Source organism: Lycorma delicatula, chromosome 9, assembly GCF_047948215.1.
Source record: "Lycorma delicatula isolate Av1 chromosome 9, ASM4794821v1, whole genome shotgun sequence".
NCBI lineage: Eukaryota > Metazoa > Arthropoda > Insecta > Hemiptera > Fulgoridae > Lycorma > Lycorma delicatula.
In genome coordinates, this window is record NC_134463.1 from 28,762,386 (window position 1) to 28,786,778 (window position 24,393).

The 24,393-nt window shown below is 30.7% G+C and overlaps 1 protein-coding gene across 4 annotated transcripts in view; it reads right to left on the reverse strand.

Annotated features, from left to right (window-relative positions):
- Nucleotides 1–3,766: 3,766 nt before the first annotated feature.
- Nucleotides 3,767–24,393, reverse strand: part of grsm (probable aminopeptidase NPEPL1 granny smith protein) — a 63,486-nt gene continuing 42,859 nt past the window's right edge. For all 4 annotated transcript variants that reach the window (XM_075375762.1, XM_075375765.1, XM_075375763.1 and 1 more), the window contains 5 exons: nucleotides 22,878–23,056; nucleotides 15,476–15,599; nucleotides 15,121–15,297; nucleotides 12,987–13,097; nucleotides 3,767–7,625 (listed from right to left, as the gene is read on the reverse strand). In XM_075375762.1, coding sequence (XP_075231877.1) covers nucleotides 7,470–7,625; nucleotides 12,987–13,097; nucleotides 15,121–15,297; nucleotides 15,476–15,599; nucleotides 22,878–23,056 — 747 coding nt within the window. In that variant the 3' untranslated portion in view covers nucleotides 3,767–7,469. The remainder of the gene's footprint in view (nucleotides 7,626–12,986; nucleotides 13,098–15,120; nucleotides 15,298–15,475; nucleotides 15,600–22,877; nucleotides 23,057–24,393) is intronic.

Sequence of the window (24,393 nt, forward strand, 5' to 3'; positions counted from 1 at the left end):
CTTTTTGCGGGGGATGTATGTAAATCATAGTGTACTCTCAAAAGTCATACAATGTAAATGAACTTATAAAAAGAATAATTTTACACCCAAGAAATCAAAACTACCTAAAAATGTTGGAGAATGCCATCCATTTTTTACCTTGCAAAGCTGAAATGTACATACAAGCTGTTAGTTTGAACAGTGATGAAAAAATCTGATTCAGAGGAGTAATAAGTTAATTTATGAAATAATAATGTTTGATTCATTAAATTATAATATATAAATATACTTCAGTAACTGATTTTGGAACAAATAATGTACTTGTATTTTTTATTTATTATTTTTTTTAATGATAAAACTACTTATTTACTTTTACAATGTGTTTACTGTTGATTTTTTAAATTAATTTATTTAGAATAAATATTTCACAAGATTTGTAACAAAGAATTTTTTTTTATATTACTCCAATTATTAAAATAAAAATGTAAATAAAAGTCACATATTTTTATCACAATATTTTGCAAGGATTCCTGAAAAAATATTTATTGCAAGTTGTTAGGACCAATTTTTCTTATTTCGTTATACAAAATGAAATCTCATTAATTTAGGCAAATCTCATTAACGTGTAAACTGGGACACTACATTACCTTTGAAGTCTAAAATAGGAGACGTTTTTTGGTCAAACCTTGAAAATAAACTGTTTCTCAACATTTTTTAGGTGAACTCTTTTCATATTTTAATCAGAATACATCTCTAAAATTTAAAAAGAACCTCCTGAAACACACTCCATGTAAAATATAAAGTACTCCTCTGAATTTAAGATGGAAGCTTACACAACTCATACACCTATAACTATCATAAAGCAGTTTTATCTTACTATTTTCATTTTGACTTTCAGTTGTTAAAAAAAAGTTTACCTACAGCCAATAATGAAATCAGCATTACAACATTATTGTGTCGTCGTCTCAGCAGTTTTACCTTACCATTATACATCTAACTCTCAATTGATTTGAAACATTGTTTACATATAACTATTTTAATGTATAATTGTCATGCTGCAATCATTTCAATAAAACCATTAAATTTATTTAGTCCCATCTCTGCTTCATTGATAAATGATCCAAATATTCCATGGCTATCTATTTTGAAATATTCAGTCAAATACCATTTATAAAGTGCAGCAGATACTAAACAATACCATCTTGACAAGTTGATTATCTTCTTTCTATATTTATTACAATTATTAATTAATATAATGTTTTACACAGATGATAATTAATTTTGCTGTCGTATAAATAATTACTGATGTAATGAGCAGAAAATAATATAATTTGTTTTAAATAAATTAATTGTTCAAGTCCCAGAATATAATGCGACTCAAATGCTCGAAAAGCATCCAGTTCAATGTGCCTGTATGTTGAATTGGATATTCAACATACGGGCTTGACTTTCAAACATTATTTTTCTGGAAACAAATATAATGCAGTCTCATTTGTCTGGTATGTTGAAAGTATACTGGAGGTATACAGAAAGTATCCCATAATAATAAGAATCTTGGATTACTATATATGGAAGAATTCTCAAAATTAACAGCTAATTCAAGAAAAGATGTGTAGATCTATTGAGTCAAATTTTGGGATTTTTATAAAGAAAAAAATAATTAAAAGGTTTATGAATAAACAGATGAAATTTTTTATTCCATTTTTTGTAAAAAGTAGTTTATATGAGGGTTATTTTTTTTCAAAGTCTGATCGGTCGTGAAATAAAAACCCACACAAAAATCGGATGAACCTTTGTGCATATGTGTTGTGCAGCATCTCCAGTATGGCCTTCAATCACACCGCGTCACTTCGTTTAGTTCTGAACACACAGCTAGCATGTAAACATGTCTATAACAATAGCATCTCCCGCCAAGTGTGAAGTGTGTGTGGTAATTCAATTTCTTCAGGCTGAGGGGTGTAATGCAGCTGAAATTCACTAACGAATAAGTAATGTGTACGGTGAAACTTCAATGAGCGACAGCAAAGTGCGACAATGGTGCAGGAACTTTAAAGCAGGACGTGCAGATATTCATGATGCAGGCGGTCAGGGAAGGAAGCAAGTGTCAACCAATGATCTCGTTGAGCAAGTGGATGAGGCAATTCGAGAAAATCATCGGTTCACAATTTCTGTATTGAGTGATTCGTTTCCTGAAATTTCAAGGTCAGCTCTCTACACCATTGTGAGTGAGAGACTTCAGTACCACAAACGGTGTGCGAGATGGGTTCCCAAGATGCTGTCCGACCGTCACAAAACAATGAGAATGGACGCCTCCCTAACGTTTCTCCAGCGCTACCACAATGAAGGAGAAGATTTTGTGAACAAAATTGTCACAGAAGACGAGACATAGGTCCATTTCGAAACTGAAGAAACAAAAGAACAATCCAAACAGTGGATGCATTCTCATTCTCCCAGTAAACCAAAGAAGTTCAAGCGAACCTTCTCTAACAGAAAGTGTATGGCTGCTGTGTTCTGGGACCGGAATGGAGTTCTCTTGGTGGAATTCATGGAACGTGGCACGACCATCACTGCAGCCTGATACTGCGTAGCTCTTCAACGTCTGCAAAGGGTAATTCAGAATAAGCGGAGAGGAATGTTGTCATCAGGCATTGTCTTTCTCCATGACAATGCTCGGCCGCACACTGCAGTTGTAACAAAGAAGCTCCTGCAGCGTTTTCGTTGGGAAGTGTTTGATCACCCACCATACAGCCCGGACTTGGCTCCATCCGATTTCACTTCTTTGCTCACATGAAACACTGGCTAGGAGGACAACATTTTGGCACAGACATCGAGCTGCAGACCAGCGTAGAAAATGGCTGAAAATACAGGCGGCTCCGTTCTACGATGAGGGTATTGGAAAGTTGGTACCACGCTACGACAAATGTCTAAATCGGAGTGGCGACTATGTAGAGAAATAGCGTAACTATGTAAGTACTTGTTACAAATAAAAAATTTTTTATTTTCACTGCGGTTTTAATTTTGTGATCAATCGGAACTTGAAAAAAAAATAACCCTCGTAAAAAATTAATTTTATGCCAGATTTTTCAAGTAATTTAAATAAAAAGGTAAAGCTGACACCTTTACACAGCACACACAATATACTTCTTCAATGCATCTTCCACAATAGCATTTTTATAAGTTACATTTTATTTCTATAATCTCTATAAACATAAATATACTAACAAACACCTATGATCAATAAAAATTATGTATTTTTCTTCTTCTTCTGCAAGTCATGACCACATTTCTTTACTAAAAGCTGATGTAACTGGGTCTTATCAGTGCAATGAAACTTTTAAATAATAATCCAAAAGCAGGTTGAGGAAATAGTCATCAAAATCCATATCTTCTTCTCAGTTTTTATTATCTTGGTTAAATTCATGACCTTAACAACCATTCTGATTTTTGGGAGTAAAGATTTTCATGATTTAATGTTACTCTCAAAGGACAATCCTTTTCCAAGGTATAAAAATAAATGTGAAGATCATGTAAGCATCATAATATGTTCTAATATGGTGGATCAAGTACCACAGAAGTAGACTGGACTATTGGATGTAGTAAATTAATGAATGGCCAGACTTTAGAGATTGTACAAGTCATAGGCACATATAACTACAAATTCATATATTCTGTGACTAGAATAGACAAAAATGTTTAATTTATACCTAAACATTATTAGCTGTTGAATAGTTGCTTAAAGATATTTTAACTAGTCAGAGTAAATGTTATCAAAATAAAACACATAAAATTAAAATAACTTCCTTTAATTCAAATTAAACTAATTAAAGTAAGGGCAATAATAATTAATATACAAAATTAATAATTTGAAATGAACACAATATTTGTTATCAAGACACATAAAAAAATTAGCAAAAATTAACATATGCCATTATTTATATATATTTTTGCACACTCAGAGCAAGAACAAATTAAGACATAATAGTAATACTACATCAACAATAAAAATCCTTTGTTAATAAACAAAAATATTTGATAAAACTATCATATGTTCAGTGCACAACTTTAAAATTTTTATAATTTCTCTTAACACTTTTTTATCAGTTATGATTACAGCAATAAGGTCTACTAAAAAAAAATTAAGTATATTTAAAATACATAATTATTTTTACTTAAATTAAAACCATAAAATTAAAACAATAAACTAAGAAATAGAATCATTAAAATAATGGAATAATCTTTGATTTAAAAGAGCATAATTAAAGAAATGCAACAAAAATTGAATACGTTAATCAAAGATAGTTTCCTAATCCATTTGTTTTAAAAACTTGTAATTCAAAATATTAGTAAAGAAAAATTGTAGAGTGAAGTAAAAGAAAGAGCATATTAATCAGGAGAAGCTTCCTATTTAATTTAAAAATAATAATTTAAATTTTGTTATTGACATGTGTGGACAGATAACAGAAGTTAAAACAAAAAAGAGGATTACACAGAGCTTCAATCCTACTTACTATCAATTCAGATGATATCTAAAGATGGAGGCAGATTTATGATTCTGGAGATTACAGTGATATAGCTAAGTACGGAGATAAAACTAAATTTGTTATTTCTTATGCAATGTTGTCATCAAACAAGAGGAAAAAATATGTTACAAGAAAGCTATACTTCTAATAAAAAAAAACTATGTTATGGATGATAAATAGCTGAAAAATACTGGCCAAATGGCCTTGTAATGGTTTTTTGTGGGAACTAACCAACGAGATCAAAAACAGAGTTGAATGTAACAATCTTACAGTAGGTGTCTAATTTTAAATAATTATGATTTAAAGTATCATTTATCACTGACAATGATGTGACAAATAAATTTAAAAGTTTTAAACGTACAGTGTCGCCAAAAAGTTTAGGAACAGGTTGACATTTCATTGAATCTTTTTTTGTCCCTAAACTAGTTAGTTTAAATTTGAGTGAAATGCAGTTTCATTTTAGTCAATATTTCTTCTACATGATGTTATTAGGTATCTAATTACAGGTTTTCAGTAAAATTTTCACTACTCTAACCCTAATACTTTTGGAGATAGAATGTTTTTTCCATTTTTAAAACAGGCCATGACTAAAAAACCCTATTTTTCAGGTTAACATTAACGATCATATAATAATAATAATACAATCTGGGGAAAAATTTCCAACTCATTTAGTTGCCTCTCAAATTTATTTTTTGGGAGATTCAATGGCAAAATTGGGCATTTTCAATCTGCGATAACTCTCGACTGGCAACACTTAGACCTGTTCTGACTGCATAGCTGTTTTCTCTGGGTCTTGTCTGTGACAGATTGGCTGCACGCACATTCTCTTGTGACCTTGTTGTTGTGTCGGACTGTTGTTTATAACCTTGCTACACTTTTTATTTTTTTACAAAAGTAAATTCTGCGGAAATGGGATAATCATCTGTTTCTGAATATACCAAGCGACGAATTATTGGTATGCAGAAGTGCAGTAACTGATACCGATCAATAGCATCTGAAATTAATTTGTGTAAAATGTGTGTTGAGAAAATTTAAGGAAGCCAGCAGTATAATTGAAGCTCTGCAAAGTAGCAGACTGCACAAAAGCTCACCTCATCAGGATCGAAAGCTTTTAATTCTGAGTAGTAAAAACAGAAATGCAAGCTGTAGTGATTTGTTGTATTTTATGAAGGAAGATGCCAAAGACCTCAATACTGTGTATTTACTGTGTCTTTAACACTTAAGAAATAGGTATGAACTCTTTATGCACTCTACAAACTCCTGCTAAATAAACTGACTAAAAACCAACCCAAAATTTGGCGTAAGGCTTGACTTGGCTGGTTAAAGGAGGCTTGGAGGTGGGTTGTCTTCTCAAATGAAAGTCAAGATTTGAACTATTTCTTAGACACAGAATCAGGGTCCGACATACAGACTGAAAAATGTTTACTTGCTTGTGTCATCCAGCAGTTTAGGCCAGTGGGGTTCCATCACATCTGAGGGTACGGGAAAGGGAAATGTTGAAGGGACTATGAATAGAGTATAATAGTCCCAAGCAATGGAGGAAGTCATGCTATCATCATAAAAAAATTTCTTGGTGAAACTTTTATCTCCAGTAAGACAACGTTCCATGTCACATTTCTCACTACACCAAGGATTGGTTTTCTAAGCAAGATGTTGAGGTTCTTCGATGGCCAGCAAGGAGTCCAGACCTAAACCCTAACAGAAATATATGGAACATGATGATTCAACATCTAGCAAAATAAAAGACGGAGATGATGAAGTTTATGCTGGCGCAGACTTGCAGAAGATTACCAAAGATGAGTGTCTGAAGCTTACTGACTCTATTCCAAAGAGGATGAAGGATTGTTATAAGGCTAAGGGAGGCTCTATTAAGTATTGAACCATTTACTATATGTAGATTACATAATTTTCTTATTTTGTATCATTAAAACTACTTTCTTCCAAAAGTATCATGTTTTCATGTTTTTTTAGGTCTGTCCATACACTTTCTGACAACACTGTATTTGTAGAACTATTGATAAGACCCTGAGACATAAAGAAAGATTCGAATTCTATAAGACTAACAGTATTGCTGATACTTCATGTAAGCAAAATGGGTATTGTTCAAGAGAGACAAACATCATAGAATTAGAAAAATGAAAATTTTTGGGGGCAGGAAAGGGCTGTATCCATAAAGATAGAAAACGAAGCGAAGACATCCGAAAGAAATGAAGTATTATTTTCTAAGGTAGGAGTTGTTTATTAATTCCTTGAAGTTATTTTTAAAGTAGTTATATCAAAACACGCGAAAGAATCCTTTTATGTTTTCAAATCACATTTTATTTCTGGTACATTATTTTTCAGTTTAAAATAACAATACTAAGGTTTAATTTAACTTCTAAAAAATTAAACTAATATAAAATACTACAGATATCTTTACAGTAGAAAAGTTACCGATTAAGAAATTAATAGCAAAATACTTAATAAAAGTTTTCACCTATCGTGAATTTTATAAAATAACAAAATATTTTAATACCAAATAATTCTATTAACAAAGCAAATTGGTAACAATAACAAAAACCCAACTTCAGAAGAATTATAATTACATCTTATTTTACGGAAATTAAATACTAAATTGAACTAACTAACCACAACATTTTTGGTAATCAAACAATTGCATAGTTTTTGTTTATTCTAATCAGTCCAGCAGCTGTTTATGCTGTAGATTGTTACAACCTAAATACACACAGGTACATATACTGACTGCTATAATAAAGTAAACAAGAATCTCAAGAAATAGGAAATATGTATATTATATACAAACAAATTGTACATTCATTGAACTTATATGTGGTAATAAATAATTTATGCACTGAACAATAATAAAAATTATAATAATATACAAAATAATCAAATAAAATTTTTAAAAAAATGTTAGTAATAATTAATCGTAGTCAATTATTAATTACTGATTTATGCTATTATCCATTACTATTTACGACGTATTTTCTTACAAACATTTCCATCATCTCCATTTGCACAATCACTAAAGACTGATTTCCCAAGTGTTTGAAGAAGTCTATCTGATGAATAATATCCAAAGAGTGTTGCCAACAATGCTACTCCATAACCTGTAGCTCGTTCACCCTTAAAAAAATAAAACAAAATAATTTATTTCATTTCATATACAATATTATTTTTAAAAAGAACAAGTAAATTATTAGAACAATAATTACATTTTTAAATTTACCAGCAGTCTAGTACTGGATACCTAAGTACATTTGGTTGTACCATTTTATCAGCATATTTTCATATCATTCTTTGACTTTTCCAATTGGTCAAAGGTGTTGCATTGCTTAATACCAAATGCATTCAATTTTCCCAAAACAAGAAAGAATTGCATCTGATAATCTCTCAATACTCTTTGCAGAATATCAACCAATAATACAGGTATTCCTTTAGGACTTCTTACAACCCTAATTTTGGAAAATTACTGCCACTGCCGTTTATGAAGAAAAAAAAGGTTAAAATATTGTTTGCTATTGCATGTTTATACAAATGATATTTTGTGATTTTTGTTGCATGATTTAACAATGAGAAGGGTGTTATATTTTTTATATACAGAATTGTTTTTAATGCAAGTATTTTTCATGCTCTAAGATCCACAATATCCAGTATTCGCATTTCAACTGGTGTGTTACAGGACATCCATATTTTTTAAGCTTTCTCCAATTTCAATCCTATCTGTAAGATACTGATAGAAGTATTGTGAATTTTTCACAATATATATTTATGACGTCTTTGGATTATAATCCATCTGTACAGATTATATTCATAAGCCAAACAAATGGTGCAATGCTCAGTACTAATAAAATATTTAATCCCTTTAACATCAGAATTTAATGTTTAGAATTACTCAGAATGACATAAAATGCAGATGAGGAGTATCGACAAAAAATACACCCGCCACATAGAAGGGAAATTTAGGGGAGAATGGATGCTTTACCACTTGTTACATTAAAATAATAGGGCTTCTGATCCAGCAGTACCAATCTCTGCACTTTTAAAATGAAGAGTCCCACAGAAATGAAATTTATTTAATTTTCTGTTTTAACCCTTAGAGCCTAAAGGTAACGATATATTGTACATTAGTGCTTGTGCTAAAAGTCTCACCTGTACAATATATCGATATGTAGTTTTTATGTTCATATATTTCTTTATGTTACTGCTAGATCGCTCATATAGTCTCTTTTCTTAAAGCTTACAATTTGTAGATATCAATAGTGTAGGTTGTTTTCATTTCACACTTAATTTATTTGAACTGATGGTGAAAGAAACCAATAGATCAGCCGATCAATATTTAAATGCAAATAGAGATAGGCTGTCTGAACCACACCGAAAATGGAAAAATATTACCATTTCTGAAATGAAAGGTTTTATAGCTTGCATACTGAATATGGGGATAATTAGAAAGATTAGAGTTACTGAAGTAACTCTAATTAAAATTAGTTACTGGAGTACAGGATCATCACAGGCAACCCCTTGGTTTGGTAGAATGTTTTCAGCACACCATTTTAGAAGAATTTTGAAATTTCAAAGAATAAATGTTAAAAAAGAATGGTAACACAAAAATTTCAATAACTCTGTAAATAATATGAATTTTTAAGTGAATTTTTTTAAATTTTGTTCACAAATAAGTTTAGTTTTTAGAAACAATGATAGATTGGATATAAATGCAAGGATTTTTTTTCATATAAAGAACAAATTCAGTATTTTTTTTTTTTTTTAAATGAAAAAAAGTTGAATTTTATTTTTTAAATAATTAACCAAGGGTTTAACAACATTTTGGATTGCAGCACCACAATCTACATAGTTTACTGAGTAATTACAATTTTTTTCATAATTTTATCCTGTATATTGTTATTTCTGTGGCATATCTACCAAACATCTACTTTTTCTGAAAAATGTGTTTGAGGCCTTTAACTAGTACTTACATAGGCTTGAAGCCGTATGGGTTAAAGTACTTCCATGTTAGTTCTTTGTTAAAAGTTTTTCACCTTAATGATTAAAAGAAAAATTAGTTTTAAAGAAAACCTTTTAAAACAAAAATTGATTTTTTTTGAGAAGAAAACTATTGGCAATGATTTTCAATTAAGCACAAATTATTAAGGACAATCTCAATTAAAGAAAAAATATTATTTATTCAAACGACAATGAAACATACTACTTTTCAACATAATCCCTGGCTACATTAAGGCATTTGTCTCATCTTTCTATGAGCTTACTTATTTCAGTAGTAAAGAACTGTTCACCAAGTGCTGAGCCAATCTTATACTGAAATCTGACCTGCTCATTATTGCCAAACTTGGTCCCACGTAAACTTTTTACAGATGACCAAATAAAAAACTGATGCGGCAAGATCATGATTATAAAGTGGATATGGCAATACCTTCCAACCTTTTTTTGGCAGAGTGGAGACAGCTTTTTGACTGAGAACAGGACATTTCCTCCTTATTTCAGGTTAGGTTAGGTTTCACTTTACTTTTTTGCATGTCACAATAGTACTCACTGTATGTTATTCATCCAAATAATCAAAATAAATTGAGCCTTTATATTCCCAAAATATTGTTAGCATCTCTTTACCGGCAGGTTGATGCTTAGTTTTTAAATCTTTTCCTAGCTCCATTCCATTCTGTCATTTAGATTAGTACTTTTTTTTTGTCTTCAGTCGTTTGACTGGTTTGATGCAGCTCTCCAAGATTCCTTATCTAATGCTAGTTGTTTCATTTCAGTATACCCCCTACATCCTACATCTTTAACTATTTGTTTTACATATTCCAACCTTGCGTGCCTGCACAATTTTTTCCTTCTACCTGTCCCTCCAATATTAAAGCTACTATTCCAGGATGCCTTAAAATGTGGCCTATAACTCTGTCTCTTCTTTTAATTATATTTTTCAAATACTTCTTTCTTCATTAATCTGCCACAACAAATCTTCAATTGTTACTTTATCCACCTATCTGATTTTTAACATTCTCCTGTAGCACCATATTTCAAAAGCTTCTAATCTTTTCTTCACAGGTACTCTAATCATCCAAGTTTCACTTCCATATAAAGCTACACTCCAAACATATACTTTCAAAAATCTTTTCCTGACGTTTAAATTAATTTTTGATGTAAACAAATTATATTTTTGACTGAAGGCTCGTTTCGCCTGTGCTATTCAGCATTTTATATCAGTCCTGCTTCGTCCATCTTTGGTAATTCTACTCCCCAAATAACAAAATTCTTCTACTCTTTTCTCTTCCTATTTTTACATTCAGTGATCCATCTTCAGTATTTCTACTAGATTTCATTACTTTCGTTTTGTTCTTGTTTATTTTCATGTGGTAGTTCATTCATCCATGCTGTTCATTGTTCCTTCTAAATCCTTTTTACTTTCAGCTAGAATTACTATATCATCAACAAATCGAAGCATCTTATCTTTTCATCTTGTACTGTTATTCTGGGTCTAAATTGTTCTTTAACATCATTAACTGCTAGTTCTATGTAAAGATTAAAAAGTAATGGGGATAGGGAACATCCTTGTCAGACTCCCTTTCTTATTACAGCTTCTTTCTTAAATTCTTCAATTATTACTGTTGCTGTTTGGTTCCTGTAACTGTTAGCAATTGTTCTTCTATCACTGTATTTGAACCATAATTTTTTTTAAATGCTGAACATTTTATTCCAGTCTATGTTATCGAATGTCTTTTCTAGATTTATAAATGCCAATTATGTTGGTTTGTTTTTTTTAATCTTCCTTCTACTATTAATCTGAGCGCTAAAATTGCTTACCTTGTCCTCATACTTTTCCTGAAACCAAATTGGTCTTCTAACACTTCTTCCACTCTCCTCTCAATTCTTCTGTACAGAATTCTAGTTAAGATTTTTGATACATGACTAGTTAAGCTAATTGTTCTGTATTCTTCATATTTATCTGCTCCTGCTTTCTTTGGTATCATTACTATAAAACTCTTTTTGAAGTCTGATGGAACTTCCCCTTTTTTGTAAATATTTTATGCCAGTTTGTATAATCTATCAATCACTTCCTCACCTGCAAGATTAGTACTAAAAATGATAAATTAAGCTTTAACTTCAAGATATTATGCAATCTAAAAACATAAAGTTCCACTAAAAAAGGTTGTTTAAGTTCCGAACAAATGTGATTCCAAGTTTTTTTTTGATTCTGAGTAACTGTTTCAGAACCAACCTTGAACACATTTTGTGATAACTCAACTTATGGATAACAAAGGGACACTACCCATACTTGCACTACAAATTTCACTGATTTCCCAAATTCTTATTCTTCTGTGCATGCAAATAAGACCATTAATGCAATTTTGCAGTGTCAGTCAAAACTTCAACTGATATTCCGCTGCAATGAAGGTGTGTGATATTTGTTCGACTTGATTTTAAACTATTCAATCCACTTACAAAAATTTGCAGTTAATACACTTTATCATATTGTTTTTAACATCTGCAAGTAAATTTTGGCTGGTTTTACATCTTCAAAAAATAAAAATCTTATCACAGCACACTATTCTTCCATGGTATACATTTCAAGCAGAGCTGACATTTTAAATTTAAAAAAAAAATTATAATGAAAATTATATTTTCTATGTAAGAGGTGCCAAATTGAATGTCAGAAAGTTTTAGTTTATTCTGTTAAATAGTTTATTTTGCTTTTGACATTTTTTCTTTAATTAATGAAAAACCCTGATACTATACTGTTTTACACTTTAGTGCCCCTCAGATGATCATTATTTGAATCATTAAAAATAATAATCTATTTGTTATTCAATATAACTTCCTACAATCTTATTGTGGTGATACAGCTTAACTAATATATAGTTTTAATTTTACAAATTTCAACAATCTATTACTCGATATGAAATTTGACACTAATTATCCACCAGTTCTTCTTCATGGACAAATTGAAATGAAGAGTGAGTATAATGTTTGCTGCTTAGCCACAACTATTTATATGTCAACCCTGCACATAAATCACACCCAGATTATGCTACAATTAATCACTGCCATATTATAAGTTACACTGATAATTAATCTTTTCATTACGGCAGCTATTTTTAGTGAGTTAAGACAGCTAATACCATTCCATTCTATTAAGTGATTATATTATATGGTCTTGTAGTAGTTTAGTTTAAATAAATCACAGTATCAGTTTTCAATTTCAATATTTAAAATATTCTACATAAACAAAACATAATATAATTAAATAAGTAAATGCATAGTTATTAAATATAAAAATTTACATTGTAAATGAAATAAAATAATTTATGAACAGTGAAGAATTTAACATAAAAAATACAAGTAAAAAATATGCAATAAAACAGTTACATAACAACTTTAATTATTAAAACCTTACTACTAAATAATTGTTAGGAAATTATTTACATCTTCAGAAAATAAAAATCTTATCTGATTTACAAATATTCTGATGCTTACACAGTGAACAGGTGTTGCCATATCTACATGTATCCATGCACCGGGATATTCAAAGCCAAGATGAGCAGCTATAAATAGTCCAGCACAAGAGCTTTGAGCATTGTTGCGATCCTACAAAACAAAAGTAAGGTTGAAATCTCTAACTTTGTCGTAATTAATTTTTCTGTGGAAACAACCAGAAAAGTTATTTTCAATTAAAAATAAAGCGACACAGAAACTGAAAGAATTATTTTATTTTGTAGAAACAAATTGAAATAAAGAAGCCATCATATAGAAAAATGTCAAAAAAAAGAAAGTCTTAAATAAAATAAAAGTAGAGCACGTGCACATAAACAACAATACAAATACTAAATTTATGATATAAATTCAACAGCTTTAATAAATGTTAACACTACACTTCATTAATTTTGCTCCCCTCAACAGAAACAATAATAGTAATGATAATGATACTTAATTTACAACAATGAAAGAAAGAATAAAAAACTCGAAGTAAGCAAATTATCAGTTTATCACCAGTAATCAAACGAGTTCATAATTAATTATGATTCTACAATTTATAATTAAGTTACTTGATTCTATACTACTTATAGTAATGCAACTATACATCTATTCTATATTTATATATTAATGCTACCTCATGTTTTAGAGAGAAACTAAACTAAAAAAAACTAACAATAATGGGAACCTTAACTTCATTGAAGAGATTTAAACCAACCACACAAAGAGCAAGTCAAAACACCTCTCTTATATGACATTAACCGTTAAATCAATTGATTTCACTAACATCCCCAAGCCAATTCTCACAGCCAAAAGAAAGAAGTTTACTCTTAGAAGAACTTTTGGTTCCTGAAATAACCAATAAAATTTATCTTAGGAGAAATTACAAAACCTGGTTTCATTCAATTAATTGGGCAGTTTGGAGCTGTAGGACAAGAACCAGAATCTCTCTTAGGTCTATAGACAACACCCTTTATCGGATCAAATCAAGGAAACACTAGTTCTTTAGTACCTGCCTTCCTCAGCATAAACTTGACAGTTCTAGAATGCCCAAAAATAAAGAACACATATAATAAGGTAAGATAAGAAAACACACATAAGATAAGAAAATAGTGTCCGGAAAGAAACTATAAATCTATCTGTGAAAGATCCACAACGCAAGACAAAGAACATGATATAACTACAGCTGGAAATTGATTCCAAACAGTTTGTGCTCAACCTTCCAGAAACCTTTTTGTACAGATTAGCTTACATATAAAATTCTGCATGCTTTTCCATAAATGTAAATTATCAAAAAAAAAAAATAATCAGGCTTCCTATTGAAGTATCTACAACCAATACTAACAGTAAGTTTACAAATAAAGTATAAATCGTTCATCCAGAGCCCCACTGGTACTTTTTTTTATAAAACACTTATTCAACAAAATAAATTGGGGATTTTTAAAGTGAACAGTTAGGATCTAGAAAATTTTATAAGAATTATACAACTGTTTAATAGTATGCCTTTGAATTTTGAATTTTAAAATAATAAAAAAACACAGCAAGGAACAAAAATAATTTCAAAAAGAGTAAATTCACTAGCAAACCTACCTACTTTAATTATTAACAATTTTTAATACTAGTCTATGACATCCTCCTGTCTACTTCTTTACTCTATTACAAAAAACTGATAAAGGATCTCTACCTTATTCCAAAAAAACTCATGTAAAAAACTACCAAAATTGACAACAGCAGTGAGCATATTCATTTTAGCAAAAATAAATTTCATTTTTCATTCTCTCTCTCTCTCACTCTCTCTCTCTCCTCTCTCAGTGAATCCTTTCCTTAATGTAATGAAGTATGACATTCACACAACTTCCATGTGTATTTTTTTCTCTTCATATGAGAATGATTAACATTAAGCGAGCACAAATTGAGTGACTGGATGTTCAAGTATCTTGTTTTGGACAGCAGCATCTAAAATTAAGATCATCATGACAATTCCCAATATCTAGTGTACAGACAGACACTTGAAGAAAATATATATTTTTATTTGGACAATACCAATCAATTTTAAAGTTCAAATATAAGATGAGAGCAAATATAATAAAAATTAAATTAAATTAATGAAATTAGACTGTGTAACTATTTAACTCACAGCAACAGAATTTTTCATATCAGCAACTGCAGATGCATATTCTGAAAAATGTAGTTCCGGAGTGTATGGTATCGGGAAAAGGAGATCACCAGAAAGAAGACCAGCCTTCATACAACAGTCTTCCCATTCTTGACTATTTGTTAATATAGCTCCATGATATTTGCCAGTAGCAATAGCCTAAAAATCAAATTAAACAAAAAAACATTTAATGATGTACACAATTTAACCAATAATAAAAATACAGAAAGTAAATAACTTTTTTTTTTAAGAAAACTTGCATATTAGGGTTAAATAAAAACAAGTTAAATAAAAACAGAGAAATAATATCAAATCTTTTAAGAAATGTAATATTAACCTGAGCTCCAGTAAGAGTAGCCATATCAAGTATAATGTTAGCTTTTAAGTCTTTGTTAGCATATGCAACGCCATCACTTAGAACTAATCTACCTTCTGCATCAGTATTATTTATTTCAACAGTTCTGAAATAAAACAAAATAAATAGCATAATTTATTATAATTAACTTCAAAACACATATAACAAAATATATTAAAACAATCGAAATATTTGAAAAGTTAAATTAAATACTGAACTATATTTATAAATTTTCCCCTGCTGCTGTGAAACAATGTTAACCCACTATTCCACTACAGAAGGCAGTATGCACATTACATTGTTACTTTTTATAATATAATCCAGTTTTTCTTTATTTCAGGAACTTATTTTACTAATACACAATAGTATATTCAGCTCAGCAAAGAGAAGGAACCCCTTCACATCTCACTACCCATAGTAAGCTTGACATGGGATCTAGTTTTTCTTGAGAATAGTTACATTGTTTTCAGAAGTGACTTTTCAATTATATCAGATAAAAAAACTATTTTTCGTAAATTGACCATCTTTTAAAATAAACATCAAATGCAGTGGACAAAACTCATCAAAATTATTCATTCAAATAAGGAAGTCTGAGACTAATTGCAATGGCACTTTAGTATCTGGAAGGAATGCAATTTTTAGCTAGCATATATGTAGCAGACAAAATTGACTTTTGAAAACAAAACTAAAAAAAGCCAGCTTCTCCATGGCATGAGTGGTAGTATCTTGGCCTTTCATCTGAAAGTCCTGGATTTGAATCCCAGTCAGGAGTGGCATTTTTCATACATACATTTCCATATCACATGCACAAGCTTCAAGCTTATGTGGCAGTATCATCAAGCAAATAAAAACCCAAACAGTTGCTGTAGGAACAGAGCACATATGCAATAGCTACCACCAGAAATCTATAAATCACTATACACCAGTGCTTCTCAACCTGTGCCCCCCCCCCCCCCTAGGGGACATGAGCATATCGAAAAGAAAATATTACTAAAAAATGTATTAATTTACTGAGAGGAAAGCAAAACAAAATACATTCTGACATAATAAATAATACAATACAGATTTATACTGATATAATACACTGATAAACAGGATTGTATCACTACTACACAATCTATTTAACCATTAATTTATCAATACTAAATTAACAGCAAGTTTAATAATTATCAGTGACTCTGTTGGGCATGTCTTGCAGAGCAAAGTTTTTTGAAGGAATGTTTAATGTTAAAGATAGACACTCTGAGTTCTTTTTCTCTATTTAGCAGAGATCTATATTTTGTCTTCAAAGCAGCCACCACAGAAAATCCGGTTTTGCAAAGGTAGGATGTTATAAATGGTAATAATATACGAAATGCTCTTTGTTTTTTCAGTGCAGAAAACCTATCATCCACCCCAGCCCAAAATCAAAGAGTGAATTATTACTAAATTGTCTTTTGTTTTCACCACTTGCCGTGAAGTCTATGAAGATTTCTTATTTGGCAGTTGAGAAACTGCCAAATAAGAAATCGCCCTTCAGAAGTATTTTGCAATGAATCCCTAACCCACTCATAAATTGCTACCAAGTTGTCGTCAAGAAGAAAATACTTTTTTAAATTCTTTGCCAGCATGGGTAAATGATTTTTAATTGTTGCAAAAACATCATTCACATATTGTTCTTCAGCCTTGCAAGTTTTAAACACATTCATTCACATTTGCAAACATTTTTAGGTTTTTTGCTTTAAATTTCTGTTTCAGAACTCCAGTTTTCTATAAAAACCTTTAACTTTATCACTTGTATCCAACATATGTGTATTTGCTCCTTGCTGTTGAAGATTCAAGGTATTTAATTTCTTGAATACATCGACCAAGTACTTCAATTTCATCACAAATAAACCATCTCAAAACTTCTTGGCTTCTGGTTGGTTTTCCTCTTCTAGAAAAATGGCAATTTCATCTCTTAATTTACAAATCAAATTGTAAAAATTTCCTACGTGATAACCATCTAGCCTCGCAATAAAATACTAACGCTGATTGTACTGCACCCATGTCTTTACAAAATGCAGAAAAGATTCTTGATTTTAGGGGTCTCATTTTTATATAATTTACTATGGTTACAACCATCATTAGCACAATATTAACACCAAGACTAATTTCTTTGGCAGCCAGACCTTGTCTGTGGATCATGCAATGTGATACAGTCTATGAAACCATGTCATAAGTCGGCACATGTAATTTTGCAGCAGAGAAAAATTTAACAAGTAATATCAAAAAAGTTGATTTTTAGGTTTTAACGACATCTGTTGAATGAATTCAATAACTAAACCTTTGACTAAATTCAAATGTCATCAACAGCTTTTAAAATACTGAAAAAAGATTTTGAAATACACACTGTGCATTTTAGAAACCATGCCATCAGTTGCTAATGTTAAAACTGTATTGTGACGTATGGTTTCTTCAGAGCTTGTTGCAATGAAAATACTGTAATATTTATTACGTTCCATATTTCTATATATCCATAATTACGAGACTTAGGACATTTTTTTTTTAAATAAAAAATATTAATTACAATTGTCGGTCAATTATTTTGCACAAATTTTACTATTTTCTAAATTTGGTAATTTATTTTTTTGAGAGCGAAAAACACATGTTAACATCGCTTGGAATAAAAAAAATAAAATAAAATAAAAGGAAAAACAATTAACTAAAACTAAAAACATACAACTAATATCACAGCTAAAATAACATTAAAACAAACAAAAAAAAAAAAAAACATTAAAATACTACAATATTAAAAACAAAAACTGAAACTTACAACTAATAATAAAAATAAAATATCACAAAAAATTTACAACTACAATCACAGTCAGTATGATAACAAGATAAGTAACTTTAAAACGAAACAAAAAAATAAAAACAAACAGAAAAAATTTATAAAATTTAAATAAACAAATCAAATTCAACAAAGTCTGAGAGGTGTGTAGAGGAGTCTATTACCCTTCTCGGATAATAGATACACTAAAGTAAACAAACTTAAAAAATTATTAAAAACAATATTAAATTTTATGTACTAAACTGATCTGTCGGAGAAACACCCGATTTAAAACCTCCTTGACATTGCCCAGATTTGACAAATGTTCCTGGGCAATTTAAATTTACAATGTAAGGCCGCATAACATATGCAATCCACAAGGATGTGGTGCACAGTTAAGTGGCAGTCGCATCTTATGCATAGTGGTGCATTTTCTGCTGACAACAGGTACCTGTAAGTCGCTCTCGTATGTCCTAACCGTAATCAACAGAGGATCACTTTCCTGGCGAATTTTCCTGTGGGAGGAATCCCATGGTAACACAATATCTCTGATATGACAAAGTTTGTTGTCTACTGTGACAATCCAGTCATCTTGCCACTTTGCGTGAAGTGAGTTTTACACAGTTAATAAAGTCGGATATAGTAACAGGTAGTGAAAGAGGGTTGATTACATGCATCTTTAACAGTGGAATCTGCAATTACCCAGAATTCCCATGTGGCTAGGGATCCAGCAGAAACTCACTTGGTTCAACTCAACGATTCAACTGTAGATTTTGATGATAGGATGTCTGGAATAAAATTTTCTAAGGCTTGGAGAGCACTACAAGTTACTGAAAATAAGGATATTTCAGTACTTACGGTTACTAATATTCAGAGCCTTATTTATAGCGGATAGTTCAGCAGTTAACACACTCGTAATACCAGGTAAACCAAACTTATAAGTTCTATCATGAACAACAACAGCATAGTTCTGTTTCGATCCATCAGTGTATACTACTGTGTCTTGGTATATCTTGGAGAAAATATAGTGAAACATTTGCTGGAAGATTGTAGGTGGTGTTGATTCTTTATTGTATATCGTAAGGTCAAACATAAAATTTATAAGACTGATTCTCCATGGAAGATATGAACATGGATACACTGGAAAAAAAGGTGTGTCAACAATTATAAGGTGCAGTAGATGTTGGGTACAAACACCTAGAGGTGCAGTACAACATGGATGGACCTCATACCTTCCTAAATTAGGATTCCCTAGGACTGAATCAAAAGCCGAATGATTTGGGTATGTTTTAAAATATTTTGTTGAGGTCTTAAAAATGTTATTAAATCTCTTACTAGTCAGTATTATGATGTTACTTTTTAACTGAATGTAAGTTTTAACTGTAAGTTTTCAAACTTACAGGCGTAAGTTTGAAAACTTGTTAGGATTAATGGATGGTCAATAATAATTTGCCGATTTAATTTTTTATAAGTTGTGTGGTTCTGTTATTCATTTTGTTTCACTTTATTCAAAACTGTTCTTGCACTTTGTATTATTAATAATTTTTTATTTGTTTCTTTGAGTTCAGTAAATAAACTGCCAATGAAATTGGAATTTTTAGAAAATTCTGGAATTCTTGATATGAGAATAGTGTAATTTCTTCAGTACTTCCTATGATTCTTCTTTATTAAAAAATGTTAAAATGATTCTATTTATTTTTTTTTAGAATATACAACAATTCTACACAAAATTCTGAAAATTTTAATATAATATTCTCATGGAGATATTCTTTTCTTCCTTGGCTATTGAATTTTACTTCTCAAAAACGTTGAATATTCAACTTTGATATTCATCTCAAACTTTGAGTTTCATATCAACCTTTAAAAACTTTGATATTAATTTTCCTGAATATCAACATTTCACAAAAACTGATTTGAAAAATAAATTAAAAATTCCACATTTATGATAGAAGGTTGATTTTAGTGTCAAAATTTTCAGAATTTTGTGTTTTAGTAGAAACAATGGAAAGCAGAAAAATGATTTTTCCTACTTATGGCATGGTTTCATAGACCACATCACATATACTTTGTAATCTTCCAGACATTGAATGAGTTTTATCAGTACACATTCCAATGCAATTTTTCCACTCTATGTTTGCCTTGTTTATAAAATCATTTAAGAAAACAAATAATGCGAGTGCTGTTGCTTTGAGTTCTACTGGTTTGTAGAAAAACAGTTCTTCTACTGCTGAAATACAACCACAAAATCAAACAAAGGCAATGAAATATGCATCTTTATTGCTCCCTGTTGCTTTACCAAACTGAATTGAAAACAATCTGCCACAAAACTTCCTGAAAAGTGGATCTGTACATCTTCAGCTATAACATCAATTCGAAAAGCAACAGTATCATTTAAAAGAGATATGGACTGCAACTGTTTCGCATAATTATCTCCAAACATAGTATCTAAAATTTCAATTGCAGCTAGCAAAAATAGCTCTTTACCAATGGTGTGAAGCTTGTTACATTGGCTATTTTATATAAAACTTTGTAATAGGCAAGTAAAGTTTTTTCACTCGCAGACAAGTTTTTTAAAAAATTGTTTGCTTTTCATATGATTTTAATTTTAATTTGAAGAATTCTCAGGATTTGTTAACGTACTCACCATGAAGTGTTTCCAAATGTCATTTATTAGGTTTCATGCTGTCTGCTGCCAAACATTTTGAGCAAATAATATCCGGGACCTTCTTCTTCATATACTTGAATACTGGTAAACCCAAAATTTAAGTATTCTTGAGAATATTTTCTTGATTTTATTGTCAGAACCACGCTCGTCTGCGCACTTGTTGATGCTTCACTATTATCTAATGCTCGCTTACACCCACTTAAAAATTTATCCATGATTCTGTAAAAGTCTACTGTCATGAATATTTAATACCGTGGATTGCAATTAACACGCAAATTACAACATACACATTCACAATAGATTCGATAGTGATAGAAGGATCAACTCGACTGAGACTAGCTGGAATTGAATTAGGTCCATCACTAATTCATGTTTGCGCACACATTCCAGAATGTTAAGAGACAAGTCAGAACTTCTCACAAAGCCGCAAGAATGTCCAATATGGTGGATGTAAGACAGAGAGAGCAATAGAAAGGCATCAATTCTGATGTAGTCAACTTAGCAGATATGTGTTGACAAATATCAATAAATTTACTTATTCTTGGTGATTTGTAAGGTTTGTCGTAGTGTAATTTTAGTGTCAAAATACTCAAAATACATTATTATATACATTGTTATTGTATGAGAGGGGGACGCGATGAAAATTATGATTGAAAGTTGGGTTGCAAATACTGAAAAGTTGAGAAACACTGTTATACACTCATTCCATTTAATGCTGGTAAAGTATTCATTGACTAAATGTGTATCCTATCACGTTGCTTCAGCTAACTGTGAGATGTGTTGCACAATTCATTTTTTGCATGCTTCCTTCCTTCATTTAAAAAAGAACATATCAACATTGAATTGCAGTGATGACTGTCATTTCAGATTCAAAGGACACATCAAAAAATTCAACCAGGCTTTATCAAAATGGAAATAATGGCTGCAGTGGTTTATGAGCAAAGGGAATTTTTTTAGTCACACTACTTTAACTTGAGACTGCAATAATACCAGAAATTTATTGGCTGAAGAGACTTCAAATATCACTCAAAAATAAATAGCAGATAGAATCAACTCAAGTGTCTAAATAAAGGAAGTAAAGAATAAATATTTTTTCCTTAGCCAAACAGAAGTCAATTTTTTAACAGCCCTTGTATTTAAACTGATAAACAGAAAATTGTTCATCAGTAATAAAATATTCCTTATCGTATTTAAGTACTTTGATCTGAAGAATTGTGAACAGAATGAAAGGTAGATTTCCTGAAAGGTAGGTTGAAGCATTCCTCTAATTGAGGTTATTTTCTCATTTCACAGTCTGTACTTTCTCACTCCACCTAATTCACTTATCCTTGATACCTTTCTTACAATAGGTTTTGGCTGGCTCTGTGCTAAGGATATGCAAAATTAAAAAAGAGATAATCATCAGTCATTAAATAAGCATTGTCATATCTAAAAGATCTGCAATCTAATTAATTTGTCAATTGGTAACTTATAACAAATGAAAAGAAGATGGCATAAAAATTACACTTCTTCTACCATATTACAACACAAAAATTATACCAACATAGTGTTAACTTATCTCAGCACAGGTAAAACATATAACTAATCTAATAAGGTGCAAACAAAAACAAGTGGAAGCCAGCACAAGATGAATAAAGTTCTCATAAATGTACTAATATGATACTGACAAAGAAAAATATAAACTGGAATTTGAGTCAATCAATCAGTATGAAATGGTTCACTTAATTTGACTACAGCCAGAAGAAATCTACATAAAACAATACAGATAAGAGGAACACTATGAAAATTTGAACAGTAAAACAAATCTGGCAGTAGATTCATGTTAGTTAAAGACAAATAAATATTTTGTTTTATTTTATGAATCACATCACTAATAACAGTTATAAATAATAAAATTGTAATAAATTGTTAATATTATCCATATTTACCTTCCAGAATAAAGTGTATGAATATCATCTGGGCGTGTAGATTTTGGACCAACAGCATTCTCTGCCAAACAAAAAACAGCATGTAGATTCTGGGTGAAGCCTTGTTTAACAACAGCAAAAAAGGCTCCTAAAATGGCTGCTGCTCCTCCACAATCTCGTTTCATTCCAGGCATGCTTGTCTGTACAATAAAATATTAGTTAAATAAAAACTATCACTATTGATGTTAACGGTGAAAATTTAATACAGAATTGTAATTTGTTTTTAAGGCAAGTACTTCTAATTTTTGCTATTATTATTACTATTATCTTTTACGACTGCAAAGGATCACTTTAGTCAGTCCATTATCCAAATCTCTTCAATTGGACTGTTTGGGCCTTGTGGTCCTCCCAGTACCTTTTCATATGTTCCGATCTTTGTGCCCTTTCTAGTGTTGAAAATGTTTGTGTTGTAAGTTTTTTTTCTTGTGGGTATGAAGTGAGTGTTTTTGTTCTTGATTTTATCATTTAATTTTATCTTATCTATGGAATCTTCAGGTGTAAGGCCAATTTCCTTCAGATCCTCTCATTTCTCTGATCCAATTGCACCCTGTCAGTGATTTCGAGTCGAGATTCTACTGTACTATCTGTTTCACAAGTCTTGAATCTTGCATCCTCTTGATATGTCCTAAGAATTCTAATCTCCTCTTATACATGGTAATCAGTGATGGGTTTAACTCTTTGTGCACAACTTTGTTGGGTATAATCTCACCACTACCCGTCTTTTTGGTATTTTTTAATTGGTAAATGTTCTTCCAATTCTTCTTTCGATTTTCTGAAGTCTGTCTGTTTTTGATTGTTCATTCAGGTGAGAGTGTAACTGTTATATAAGTGGATTCTGATTTTATAACTGTGTTATAATGTCTTATTTTTGCATTTATTGAAAGGAATTTTTTATTGTAAGTGTACCAGGTTAATTTTTTAGCTTTAGCTAGTTTGTTTATTGTTACTTGGATTGAGTTTTTTGTTTAGGTTGTTATTACTTATCCAAGGTATCTAAATAAGGCTGCTATATAATAATAATAATAATACTGATATTTACTATACAGTCCTTAAAAGGTGAGACCAAACTCTAGGAACTGAGTCTACTTAACATACTGAAGAAAAAATGTTCAGTGAACATAGGTCCAAAAACACATATTTTTCTGTCTATCCGCTATTTTTTGTTTCTTAAGAAAAAAATTATTTTTCAAGAATGGTTGGAGATAATGCAATAAAATTTTGTACTTTAAAGTTAGGGAATGTATTCACGCATGGATTGAAAAGTACTTGCTAAAATTTCAGCCATTTTAGATACCCAATAGTTTGAGTAAGTCACTGAGAGTATTTCTGTGAAAATGGAAAAAATCAAATATTGTGCCATCATTAAACACTTGCATTTGAAAAGCAATACGCCTACGCAAATTAAAACTGAGTTGGATGCTGTTTATGGGGACTCAGTCCCATCATTTGCCATCATGAAAAGATGGGCAGTTGAATT